Source organism: Amblyomma mixtum, chromosome 7 (genome assembly GCF_055824585.1).
Source record: "Amblyomma mixtum isolate Tamu chromosome 7, ASM5582458v1, whole genome shotgun sequence".
NCBI lineage: Eukaryota > Metazoa > Arthropoda > Arachnida > Ixodida > Ixodidae > Amblyomma > Amblyomma mixtum.
In genome coordinates this window covers 133,877,917-133,891,661 of record NC_143018.1, presented here as the reverse complement: position 1 = coordinate 133,891,661, position 13,745 = coordinate 133,877,917, and the positions used below count along the sequence as shown (strand labels likewise).

Below are 13,745 nucleotides of genomic sequence, written 5' to 3'. Positions count from 1 at the left end.
AAAAATTGCTGAACAAGTCATCTATACCCGCCTTAGTTCGTACTTCATTAAGACCGGCGTATATTGCGAAAGAACAATATGGCTTTCAGAAAGGGAAATCTACGGAAAAAGCTTTACTTCACATAAAGGATAAAATAATTAACAATATAGAAAATAGAATTTTTACACTTCGGCTATTCTTAGACTTTAGAAAAGCCTTCGACTCGGTCTGTCACGAAATTTTACTGCGCAAATTACAATTCTATGGGATACGAGGTTCCGCACTTAATCTTATTCACAGCTACTTATCATCCAGAGTACAATTCACAATGATTAACGACGTACCTTCAAGCCATGGCCTTATACGCACTGGTGTGCCACAGGGCTCAATACTGGGTCCTATTCTATTCCTAGTTCACATAAATGACATTGTTAACTCTTTCCTGTCCGCACCTATTCCCATCGATAGCCCGCTATCGATGGTTTCAAGTTCGTATTTTCCCGCTTTTTGAAGCGTTCCTGCACAACTAGCGCTATCCAGTGTGAAATAAAGGAACTCTTCTTTCAGTTTCGCTTTTGGTTTGACTTTTTCCGCCAAGCGGTGATTTTTGAAGTCCCTCCGGAGTCAGCTGACTGGCGCTCCTTGTTTCCAACATGGCGTCGACGTCGCGCGCTGCTGCTGCGCCGAAACCGCAAGTTTCCACAGAAATTGATGCTCCTGAGAGTTCGTTTTTGGACGAGAACAGCAGCAGTGAGGATTCAGAAGACGACTTCGGCTCTTCAGACTTCAGCACCGACAGCGAAACTGCGTCAGACCGACCCGGAACGTCAACAGCCATGCCTCGGTAAGTTTCGCTTTCTCCCCCGAAATGTTCCGCTTTGCTGCGCGCTTATCGGAAAAGATCAGAGTGTTCTGAAGGTCATAACTCTTATCTGCAGGGTGTCAACGTCTTTCGGGCGGGATTACTTGCCGCCGGCAGCGCAGAGAGTCGTGTTTTCGGCTCGAAGACAGCCAAGGGTCGACCTCAGCGTTGCGCGCCGGAGTGTCGCACGGCGCTCGGCGGCGCGGTCGTCAACAGCTTCATACTTTTTGACGCGCATCGCCAGCAGCATTCCGAAGCACCAGAATTGTCGAGGACATCAAGATTTGATCAGTTCACGTTCAGACTTTAATTGATTGAGCAACTCCTCGGATTTGATGAGCCACATCCTCAGGACCCCTATGTTCGCCCTCTGTTTCCGCCTCGTGATTCACCTCAGGGGCTGCAGCACAAGCCGCAGAAAATGCAAAGTACCGGAACTGCAAATTGTGCTACGAAGAAAAAAAGGTGGAACAAAAAACAAATGTTTTCTGTGAGACATGTGCGGCCAACCTCTGCTTCACGGCAACAAGAAACTGTTTCGCGCGGTGGCACAATAGTCACTAGGACTACTGTTTCCTTTCCTAGCCCAGCTAATACTGTTCGCAGCAAACTAAAATTTGCTGCAATGTTGCATCAATCCCTGTTGTAAAAAATGTATATTTTGAAATTTTTTTTGTGTTATTTTTGTGACGGAACTTTGATGTTTTTGTGTGTTTTTCTTTGTAACTACAATTTTCTTTCTGATAATTTTTTTTTTCATCTCTTACTCAATAAACATGTTTACTGTGACTAATAAAAATGTGAAGAGAGTTTCCTCCTCTACAATTCGGTACCATACACTCCTGTACCAAGCAAGTTTTGTTAAAGAAAAAAAATATTAATGATATGACATGAGAACCACCATTTTCCCCGCGGACAGGAAAGAGTTAATATCCTTCCTTCCTCCGAAACAGTTTTATACGCTGACGACACAAATATTTTCTTTCATGACGCGAGTTTACAAGCAATAGAATGTAGAGGAAATCTCTGGTTAGAAAACCTTACATTATGGTTGTGGGCCAACAGATTAGAACTAAACATCACGAAGACGAAGTATGTAATATTCAGAGCTAAAAATAAAGTCATATATGATGAGCCAATCATATTATACAATTCAAATGTTTTACAACGAGTACAGTCAATAAAATTCCTTGGAGTTATATTTAATGAACACCTGCTGTGGACTGACCATATTAATCTATTTATTTATTTATTTACCCTCAGGGCCGTTAGGCGTTACAGAGGGGAGTGGGAATAACATGCAAGTATAAAGAACAAAACAGCAGCTAGAAAAATTGAATATAGTTACAGCACACACTGGTATAAAATCAATAAACAGAATTAACAAAAGGCAGCATTACACAAAACAAAACACAAAAGAAAAGAGCAGCTAATAAATTAACAAAGATAGACACATACTTATATAAAATTAATAACAGCGTTACGAAATGCAGCAGTATCAGTAATTACAGCAATATTGTGGGGAAGGTGATTCCAGCTGACACAAGTTCTGGGTATGAATGAATCGTGAAAACATCTTGTACGACAAGGAGGGATCCAAACTTTGTGACGGTGATCAATGCGTGCTGAAATATAGGGTGGTCTTTTTAGTAACTTCTCTTTAAGATAAGGATTATGATAAATTTTGTGAAAAGTACATAATGAAGCTATTGACCTGCGTTGGGAAAGAAGCTGTAGGGAAAGGTTAGCTTTCATGGCAGTTACACTACTAGTACGATGATAGTTGGAAAGTATGAAGCGACAACCGCGGTTTTGAATTGATTCTAAGTCAGAAATGAGAGATTCGACCCCAGGGTTCCACACCGATGAAGCATATTCCAATTTAGAGCGGACCAATGTTTTGTAAAGTAATAGTTTTAATGAACTCGGTGCACATGAAAAATTTCTGCGAAGGTATCCAAGCATGCGGTTGGCGTTATTTGTAATGTAGTCAACGTGAGTTTTCCAAGACAGGTTAGAAGAGACGTGAACACCCAGATATTTATAAGACGACACAGTTTCAAGAGTGATGCCATTAATGCAGTAGGTAGAGGGTGTATTAGATAGACGAGAAATGGGCAAATGCTTGCATTTAGTAAGAAAAAAATTCGCGATCAGTGACCCTTCTAAATAAATTTAGACTTCTATTGCCAGTATGGCTCAAAAAGCAACTTTATTTCAGTTTAATTCATTCACATCTTCACTATTGTTTACTGATATGGGGAGACTCAACACAGACTAATTTAAATGCTTTGTTTTTACTACAGAAAAAGGCTATACGAGCAATTGCTAATCTGGGCTACTTGGATAGCACTAACCCGTGGTGGAACAGCTTGGGGTTACTGACAATTTTTCAATTAAAAACTCTTCGGCTAGCACTTGAAGCTACAACAGATTTCATCTTGAAACTAGTTTTTTTGCAACACCAGAGCTACCACAAAACCCATATCCCCTTCGGCACATGACAATAAGAGCACCAAAATCAAGAACAAATTACGGATTCTAAACGATTAGATATCAAATGACTACCTTCTTGAATGAAAACAGAAATTTTCATGACCTCCTCCATCAATGCAGAACTCAAAAAATATACAAGAGAAAAGTGATTGCACTGTTGACTACATGACTAACCGGTATATCCTGTGACATATTGTAAATTGATAACAGTTAACATGATTGTATATATTTTTTTCCTTTTTATAATTCCCTGTAACCCAACAGCACGCAGCTTAACAACTTTGAAGATACCTTAACATCGTTGTACAGTTTTTCCTTTGTTTTTCTTTTAACATGCCAGCAAGTGTCATGGCGACCGCTACACTTATTGTATTTGTTTATTTTGTGTGTATATGTGACGAATGGAATTTGCTTACCCCAGGTAGGAAGGCCCTCGTCAGGCACCACGCCTTTTGGCCTCCTTCCTGAAGTGCTTGTAGAGACACTTCAAATAAATACTTTTCAAACTTCAAACTTTCAAAAAAAATGCTTTTAGAGGATTTTTCTGACATGTTAAATCGATCTTCTGAACGTAACCAAGTGGTGTGTGCACGGTTTCTGGATGTCAGCAAGGCTTTTGACAGCGTGTGTCACAGTGTGTTATTGTGTAAACTGTCCAGGTTAGGCTTCCGTGGAGTGTTTCTTTCGCTTTTGGAAATTTTTTTACTGCAGAGGACGCAATACGTCTCCATTGGGCGGGCAAAGAGCGCTTCTTTGTTAATTAAAGCTGGCGTTCCGCAAGACTTCATAATTACTCTCCTGTTATTTAACGTCTACGCGAATGACCTTTCACACTTTGTTCCTGTAGGCCTGTATCAGTACGCTCACGATACTGTACTCGTAAGCCAGTCGCTGACCTACTCTGACTCAATTTCTTCTCTTCAAGCTGCAGCAACAATTTCTATGAACTAGTTCTCAAACAACATAATTAAAGTTGACAGCTCTAAGAATCAACTTATATGCTTTCACAGCCCGATGAAGAAGGTAGATTTAAACCATCAGCTGTTCTTGCACTGATCTGCTTCTTCCGAATGTCAATGTGTACGCCTGAGCTATACAATTACAGTGAAATACCTAGGAGTACACTTTGACAGTGCTCTTTCATGGAATGATCACTTGGCCCATGTTTGTAAAAAGCTCTGAGCTGTCTCCTATGTGCTTTACAACATGAGGTACTACATGCCGCTTTCAATACGCAAAGTTATTGTAAACGCTCTTGGCTATAGCGTACTGCGCTATGGCATAACGATTTATGGACACTGTGCAGTTCGCTGGAAGTGCAGAACTAATTCTTCCCTACGATCTTTGTTAAAAAATATTCTATGATTTAGGCCTTGCCTCCAATTCTGATGTCTTTAAGTTATTTTGTCTACCTGTTTTTAATAGCCTTTTGACGGAAACGATCGTCCTGAAATATTTTTCGTTCAGTGACTATAAAATTCCGCATGTTCCCACACGGTCTCTTCGACCGAAGGAACCTTTTTTATTCCCCGACGGTCTACAAGATATGGAAGGCGAGTAAGAGATTATTACTTTCCCTTTCACTTTAACAGGTTAGCTCCAAGTGTTTGCCGCACAACAACTAAATATGAAATAAAAAAACATGCTGCGATACTTTAATTGGTGGGTTTACGACGTCATACGCATTTGCGTTACCACCTGTCAAGTAAATCCTGTGACTTAATTGGTTACTGCTTTATTTCTTGTGTAATGTGGGGACTCGCACAGGTAGTGTGGACGGCCACAGTCCTTGTCCCAGCAGTGCTTCTCAGCAGGCCGGCGTTCGCAAGCGCGCACCCGAGCTTCGTCAGCTTCGTCTTCTATCTTCTTCGTCTCCTTCGTCGGCTCTAGCCGCTGGGGCAGCAAACCCCAACTCTCTTTCTTACAATACCCCCGGGATGAAAAGGCGCCATCCTGGCGGCCTAAGGGCACGAGACGATAGCTGGCTCGTAGTAAGGCTTCAGGCGGTCTAAGTGCACAATTTCACAGCCGCGGCGGCGATGGTCAGACGAAGGCGAGATGGGCTCCACGAGATAGTTAACTGGCGATGTCTGCTGAACAACGCGATAGGGGCCCTGGTATTTGCTCAGCAGTTTTGTAGGCTGTCCTGGGTTGGAGGAGGGCACCCAAAGCCAAACCAAGGATTCAGGGAGATAGGGCTGCTGCAGACCGGGAGAAGCGGCAAGGAGCTTTTCTGACGGTGCTGGTCGTGTGAAGTAAAAGAACGGGCGAGTTGGCGGCATTCTTCGGCATGCGCAGCGGCCTGAAAAACGGTTGTAAATTCGGACGAATCGGGGCGGTAAAAAGTACGGTGTCCATGATGGAGGAAGGCTCGCGTCCGTACAGAAGAAAATACGGGGAAAAACCAGTAGTGGCTTGCGTTGCAGAGTTGTAGGCGTATGTAACGAAAGGTAGAACGTGGTCCCAGTCTCAGTGATCGGCAGAAATGTACTTGGACATCATGTCGCCGAGGGTCCGGTTAAAGCGCTCGGTGATGCCGTTCGTCTGCGGATGGTACGAAGACGTCGTGCGGTGAACGATATGACACTCCCGAAGGAGGGCTTCCACGACGCCGGACAAGAAGACGCGACCCCGGTCGCTGAGCAATTCCTGAGGCGCACCGTGACGAAGAATGATGTGCTGAAGTATGAAACCGGCTACGTCAGAGGCAGTCGCAGCTGGCAACGGGGCAGTTTCGGCATAGCGCGTGAGATGATCAATGGCGACGATGATCCAGCGGTGCCCGGCGGCAGTGATGGGAAGAGGGCCATAGAGGTCAATTCCAACACGGTCGAATGGCCGGGCGGGACGCGGTAAAGGTTGCAGAGGAGCAGGTGAGTGCGGTGGCGGGTTCTTGCGACGCTGGCATTCCAGACAAGAGCGTACGTACGTATTGGCGGACAAAACGGTACATGCCCCGCCAATAATACCGAAGGCGCAGGCGGGTAAAATTTTTCAGCAGACTGGCATGAGCGCATTGCGGGTCGTCATGATAACTGGCACAAATGGCGGAGCGGAGATGCCTTGGAATCACGAGCAGCCATTTGCGACCATCGGGGAGGTAGTTCCGACGGTACAGCAGCTGGTCACGCACGACAAAGTGATGAGCCTGACGACGGAGTGTTCTAGAAGGGAGGGGCGCTGAGCGGTTGGCTAAGAAATCCAGAAGAGAAGTGATCCAAGGATCCTTGCGCTGCTCAGAAGCCATATCAATAGTGTCAAGAGAAGGTGTGAGGCCGGAAATAGTTGGCGGGTCAGGCTCAGAGGTCACAGGGGAGCGCGAGAGAGCGTCGGCGTCGGAGTGTTTACGACCGGAACGATAAATGACCCGAATGTCGTAATCTTGTAAACGCAGAGCCCAACGAGCGAGGCGGCCAGATGGATCTTTGAGTGAAGACAGCCAGCAAAGGGCATGGTGATCGGTAATAACATCGAACGGGCGCCCATATAAGTAAGGACGAAATTTTGTGATCGCCCAAATAATCGCCAAACATTCTTTCTCTGGGACAGAATAATTAGTCTCTGCTTTTGTGAGTGTACGGCTGGCGTAAGCAAAGACGTACTCATTGAAACCAGGTTTTCGCTGGGCTAGAACGGCACCGAGACCAATGCCGCTGGCGTCCGTGTGGAGTTCTGTAGGCGCGGAAGGGTCGAAATGGCGCAAGGTCGGAGGAGAAGTGAGAAGCTGGCGCAGCGTTGCAAAAGCTTCGTCGCATACAGGGGACCAAGCCGACAAGTCGTGGCTACCAGCGTGAAGTTGCGTCGGCGGGGCGATAACGGCAGCAAAATTCTTGATGAACCGGCGAAAGTAGGAGCAAAGTCCAACAAAGCTTCTCAGTTCTTTCAGGGACGCGGGCTTCGGGAAATTAGCAACTGCGCGGAGCTTGGCAGGGTCCGGGAGTACACCATCCTTGGAGACGACGTGGCCTAGAATAGTCAGCTGACGGGCTCCAAAACGACACTTTTTCAAGTTCAGCTGCAGGCCAGCATCACTGAGACAGCGAAGAACACTCTCGAGGCGGAAAAGATGAGACGGAAAATTCTTGGAGAAGATGACAACGTCATCCAAGTAGCAGAGGCATGTATGCCATTTAAGTCCACGGAGGATGTTGTCCATCATACGCAAAAAAGTGGCAGGCGCGTTGCACAGACCGAAGGGCATCACATCAAATTCATACAACCCACCAGGCGTGATGAAAGCTGTTTTCGGGCGATCGACGTCGGCCATTGGCACCTGCCAGTACCCAGAGCGCAGATCCAACGAAGAAAAGTATTCCGCTCCCTGCAGGCAATCCAGCGCGTCATCTATACGAGGCAGGGGGTAGATGTCCTTCCGAGTAATTTTGTTTAGCCGGCGGTAGTAGACGCAGAATCTAATGGAGCCGTCCTTTTTCTTGACGAGCACGACCGGAGAAGCCCACGGGCTGTGAGAGGGCTGGATCACGCCGCGATGTAGCATGTCGTTCACCTGGTCATCAATGATGCGGCGCTCGGCGGAGGAGACGCGGTAGGGGCGTTGGCGCAAGGATCCATGGGTGCCAGTGTCGATATGGTGGCGAACCGCTGTTGCACGACCCAACGGTGCTTGAGGAGAGTCGAAGGATGCGCGGAAGCGCTGCAGCAAAGCGATGAGCTGGGCGCGTTGGGGAGGTGGTAGAGCGGCATCGACAGAATGGGAAAACATATCCGTGGAGGACGGGTCGGCGACGTCGGTGGGAGGAGTGAGGGCGTTGATGTCATATGCGTCTGGGTCATCAAGGACAGGAGAAGCGTCGTCGAGATCGATCACATCAACCGTGCCAAGCGATTCTCCCCGAAGTAAAATGGTGGGGAATGGCAACGTGTTTGCGACGTACAGGGCGGCACAACCACCAGAAAGAGTGAGCACGGCATGAGGGAGCATGACAGATTTTCGGTGTGCACAAAGAGGAGAGGGTGAATAAAGGACAGTAGCGTCAGAGAGGGCAGCACAAGTCAGCGGCACGAAAACAGAAGAGAAAGCTGGTACGTCGACGTCGTCAGCGGCGAGAATAGGCGCGGCGGTAACAGGGGAGACGTCCACAAGAGCATCACACAGCGGCGACAAATCAATTTCAGCACGTGCACAGTCGATGATGGCGTGATGCGCGGACAGAAAGTCTCACCCGAGGATGATGTCATGCGAGGAGCGGGCGAGAACGAAGAACTGAATCGTGTATGAGAGGCCTTGGATGACGAGACGGGCAGTGCACGCTGCGAGAGGGCGAATGGGGTCGGCACTGGCGGTGCGAAGCGAAAGGTCAGAAAGCGGCGTCATCACTTTTTTTAGTTTGCGGCACAAGTTGCGACTAATGATGGACACGGCAGCACCAGTGTCAATAAGCGCGTCAACAGTAACACCTTCAACGATCACTTCAATAACATTCATGGGAGCGGTGATAGGGCTTGAGACAGTCGTTGACGGCGCAGTTCTTGCCTCCGGAACTGCGGCGCCTAGTTTTCCGTTTGGAGGGGTGGTGACCGGCGGCGCATCGGAGAGAGCGAACGGCGTCGAGGAGACGGCGACCGATGGCTTCGGGTGTAGGAGTCGGAGCGAGACGGAGAGGGATTCTGACAGTGACATGGACGGAAGGCAACGGAACGTCGTACGTCGGTGGGCGCCCGTAGTCGTAAGGACGGGATCCGCGCGTGCGGCAACAGCGGGCCACATGGCCAGCGAGACCGCAGGCATAGCAAATCGGGCGGTTATCTGGGGTGCGCCACGGATTCACAGGGCGGGGACCGGTGCGAGGCAGAGGATGGTGAGTGAGTGGCAGCGCAGGGGCGAGCTGCTGCTGAGGGTATACGTTGACAGGTGGCGCATAAGTAGGCATAACCGGCTGAGGTCGTGGCCGGGCGACTGCTTCAGCATATGTCAGCGGTGCAGTGACAAGAGGGGGTAGATTGGCAGGCGGCAGGACCTCAGCTACCTGCTCCTGGATGACACGCTGAATAGAAGGCGACAGCGAAGGCGTTGGAGCGGGTTGGCAGGTAACCAGCGATAACTGACGAGCCACCTCCTCCCGCACAAACTGCTTGATGTGCTGAAGAAGTGTCGGCTCATCGTGGGCAGGACTGCCTGCTGCCAAGCTCGAAATGGTGTCGTCCGAGCAAGTGGTACGGCGGGTGACATGTCGCTGTTTGCGGAGCTCGTCGTAGCTCTGACACAAAGACACCACGTCGGAGACGGTTTGGGGATCTTTAGACAACATTTGAAACGCATCGTCCTCAATCCCTTTCAGCATGTGTCGGATTTTGTCAGCCTCGCTCATAGATGGATTTAGCCGCTTACACAAATCAACGACGTCCTCGATATAGCTCGTGAAGATCTCGCCGTTCTGCTGGGCACGACTGCGCAACCGTTGTTCAGCACGAAGTTTTCGGACAGCGGGGCGGCCGAAGACGTCAGTCAGGCTGGTTTTTAGAGCCGCCCAGGTAGTAAAATCCGCTTCGTGGTTGCGGAACCACAAATTGGCGACATCGGTCAAGTAGAAGATGACATTCGTGAGCTTAACGACGTCATCCCATTTGTCGTAAGCACTCACGCGTTCGTAAGAGGCCAGCCAATCTTCTACATCGGTGTCGTCAGTGCCGCTGAAGATCGCAGAGCCGCGCTGACGGACGGCACCGGAACAGATGACAGCGGTAGAGACAGGTTGGACCGAAGTTTCAGATGTCGTGGTTGAGCCTGGTAGCCTGGGCATCGTGTCGTAGCTCCAGGAGAAGAGCAAGCAGCACCTCCACCAAGTGTAATGTGGGGACTCGCACAGGTAGTGTGGACGGCCACAGTCCTTGTCCCAGCAGTGCTTCTGAGCAGGCCGGCGTTCGCAAACGCGCACCCGAGCTTCGTCAGCTTCGTCTTCTATCTTCTTCGTCTCCTTAGTCGGCGCTAGCCGCTGGGGCAGCAAACCCCATCTCTCTTTCTTACACTTGCATTAATCTGAGGTATTGTCATGCCATTTTGGTTTTTCTTCCTCGCAGTTTAATCTGATGAGGTTTTTTTTTAACATGTAACATGAGTCTTCTGTCTATTTTGATTTCACCACCATACTAATCTGATGTCCGTTATTTCGAATGTGCTTGTTTGCCTGTGTGTACGTCTGCACGGTTCCACTGCGTGTCGGGCTCTGCCACTAAAGCACTATGAGGCTTTGGCAGGCAGGATTTCTGTACATTTTTTTAATATTTGGCGCAATAAATTATCATTATTATTATTCTGAGCTGAGCTGGGCCTTAAATCCCCAATGTCCGAGTACCAACTGCCTAGACAGCGTATCAGAACTGTGGCGCAGTGTATGGGAAGATGCCGCCACTGGGAAACAACCTGGCACACATTGACGCAGGGACACTTTCGAGTGATAGATCTGCATTTCCCCCTGGCGACAGTTATAACTTCCTGCTATTTATTTTCAAAAATTGTGAAAATGGACATCATTGGCTTTTATGGCAGCCTTACCTACTCGGTGCGAGAGCAGAAAAATTACAACCAAGATTTTTTTAAGAATCGGAAGAATAGGCATTTACTGTCAATAACTTCATTTCAGCGAACTCTTTGAAAAACCTCCATAACGCGTTCCCATAACGCATTACCTTAAAGTGGCCTACAGTCCACTTTAGCTGCAAGGGAAAAAAAAAAGAAAGCTGGACTTGCGCAGCACTCCTTTCACACATGATTCCGCACGTGATCAGCACGTGATTCCGGCGCTGCCATGACACCGCCGCTCACGTTATGGCTCTTCATGCAGGTTTTCAACGTGGCTGTCTCGTTACAATGCGATCGTGACTGCCTTCTGCCCAGGATCAACGAATCCTCACCACCGGGCAATGTTCTAAGTAGTTTCGTGGAACCTCTCAACGCCGATGCCTTCCTCGTCACTGAAGCGTGTGGTGCCGCTGAATTCGGACGATGTCCGCTGCCAGTCACCCAACATTGGACCGTCGACGAACATCATCTCGTGCTACAAAAGGGGCGTCACAGCAGTCTTCCTCTGGGGCGTGATTCCGGCGCTACCATGACACCGCCGCTCACGTTATGGCTCTTCATGCAGGTTGGTGACATGCGTCCTTACGGTACCGATGTTTCGTACGTTTTGCCGGTTCCGCCCCATGTGATTTTTGCACAAGTGTGTTCACGCTCTTCTTTTATCGGGAATTCAAAGTACTGTCGAAGGCAACAATATTTGTTAAAGCGTAGGGCTGTGTTTTTCATGCTGCTGCTGTTATTGTGCGGAAACGTTGAACTGAATCCAGGGCCTGATAACAACTCTGCTCTTCAACAGCTTCTAGATGGCCAGGCTGATATTAAGCAGAAATTTTTATCCATTGAGGAATACCAGGCTGAGAACAAGGCTGCCATGCAGACTCTTAACACGAGGTTGACAAAACTAGAGGTGCAGATAGGCCATCTTGATGAACTGAAGAGCACTGTTGCGAAAAGCCAGGAGAATAATCAATTGCAACATGCCGAGCTGCTGAGCCTGAGGGCCAAATTAGATCAGCTAGAGAACAGGAGTCGGCGTTGCAACTTGCTTTTCTTTGGCAGATCAGCAAGAATCAAATGCAACAAGTGAAAATCATGTGAAAGAAGTCTGCAGGGAACATATGGGAATTGAAGATTTAAAATTTGAAAAAGCCCACCGAATTGGCAAATTTAGCCCAAGTAAAAAGCTACCCAATATTGTAAAGTTTGCGACACATGAGAAAAAATTTAGCACTCTTTGCAAAAGCAAAAACACTCAAGTGTACTTCTGTCAGTATATCTGATGATTACTGCGATAATGTACGAAAGAAACGAAAAATTATCTGGGAATACGCGAAAGCACATTGTGATGAATCAGATCGTCCGGTCATGAGATATGATACTTTATGCCTGAAGGATGGAAAGTATGTATACGATGACAATCAAGAGTGTGTGAAGCGGGTCATGTCACACAAAGCTGATAACTGTCGCTTGTCTTTTTGGTAGTTAATTGCCGTAGCATTAAAAACAATAAAGATGAATTACTGAGCCTTGTTGAACTGACGAAGCCGTCCGTCGTTCTTGGATGTGAGTCATGGCTACATGGTGATATTGTTGATAGTGAAGTGTTTCCAAGTAATTACTGCACCTATAGGAAAGATCGCGACACGCATGGTGGGGGTGTTTTCATCTTGGTAGACGAAACAGTTAATTCCCAGAAACTTGATATTGACGTTGGAACCAGTGAGGCTGTTTGGGTCAAAATACGTTTAGGAAATGGTAAATCTATCGCTGTGTGTTCATTTTACCGATCGCCGGGAAGTGCATCCGACACCTTAAGCGACTTTTCGAAAGCTGTCGAGTCAGTTAAGCATGACTACATGGCCATCGGAGGTTACTTTAATCTACCTTAAATTGATTGGTCCCATTTAGGCATGGTATCAAGAAGCGGTAATAAGGAGACTAAAGGAATGCTTAATATTTGCGCCTCTTTCGCTTTGACGCAAACCGTGACTCAACCAACTCGTGGGAACAACGTTCTAGATCTTTTCTTGACTAACATTCCTGAGGCTGTGCACCCTCCTGTAATCTTGCCCGGGATCAGTGATCACAGTTCAGTCCTGTGCGAAATGAAGCTCGATTACGTCAGAGTTTATGATGGCGGGCGGCGTCGCATATATAGCTATGGTAAAGCACGTGTTAGTGATATCTGCGCTGCTCTCGAATCCTAATTTCATGTGTTTGAAACACTATCTGAAACGGTGTCAGTTCACGAGTTGTGGAAAATTTTCAAAGAAAAAATTTCAGAGTTACGTGAAATGTACGTTCCTAGTTGGATCTTGACGTCACGACGAAGCAAAAGCAAGCCTTGGTTTAACAAAACTGTTCATATACACGTTCATATACAAAAATTACGAGGAACTTTAGCGGCTAAAGTGGTGAAAGGCGAAATTCTGAGTGCTGCATTCTGCTACGCGATTGTTCACTGCACATTTTGTTGGTACATTAATTAACTGCCAATTAATGACGCTTAAGCTTCGCCTTTAGGAGTGGAACGCGACAGCGTGTTGCAGCGCTACCACGGAGTCTAAAGAACGCCTCCACCTGTTCGGCGCGGTGCGTTGTCCTTCGAACGCAACGCTTTTTGAGGAAAGGAAATGGTCTGTAATTCTCTGTCATCTCGGTGGACACATGAGCCGCACCTACACAACACCCTCTAAAGAAGTTTACCTACAGGAAGGGAGGAAGTGTGAGTGAAAGAAGAAAGAGGGGCCATAATGAACAAAATGAAAATTGTATTTGAGGAAAGGAAATTACTCATTCACTGTTTCACATATCTCAGTCGACACTAGTCGAAAATTGTATTTGAGGAAAGGAAGTTGCGCAGTAAC

The 13,745-nt window shown here is 47.5% G+C and overlaps 1 protein-coding gene across 1 annotated transcript; it reads left to right on the top strand.

Annotated features, from left to right (window-relative positions):
• Positions 1-537: 537 nt before the first annotated feature.
• Positions 538-1,156, top strand: LOC149337641 (uncharacterized). The gene is made up of 2 exons (XM_089554477.1): positions 538-824; positions 919-1,156. The coding sequence occupies exons 1-2, from the start codon at positions 634-636 to the stop codon at positions 1,154-1,156; spliced, it is 429 nt and encodes a 142-aa protein (XP_089410603.1). The 5' UTR covers positions 538-633.
• Positions 1,157-13,745: the final 12,589 nt, after the last annotated feature.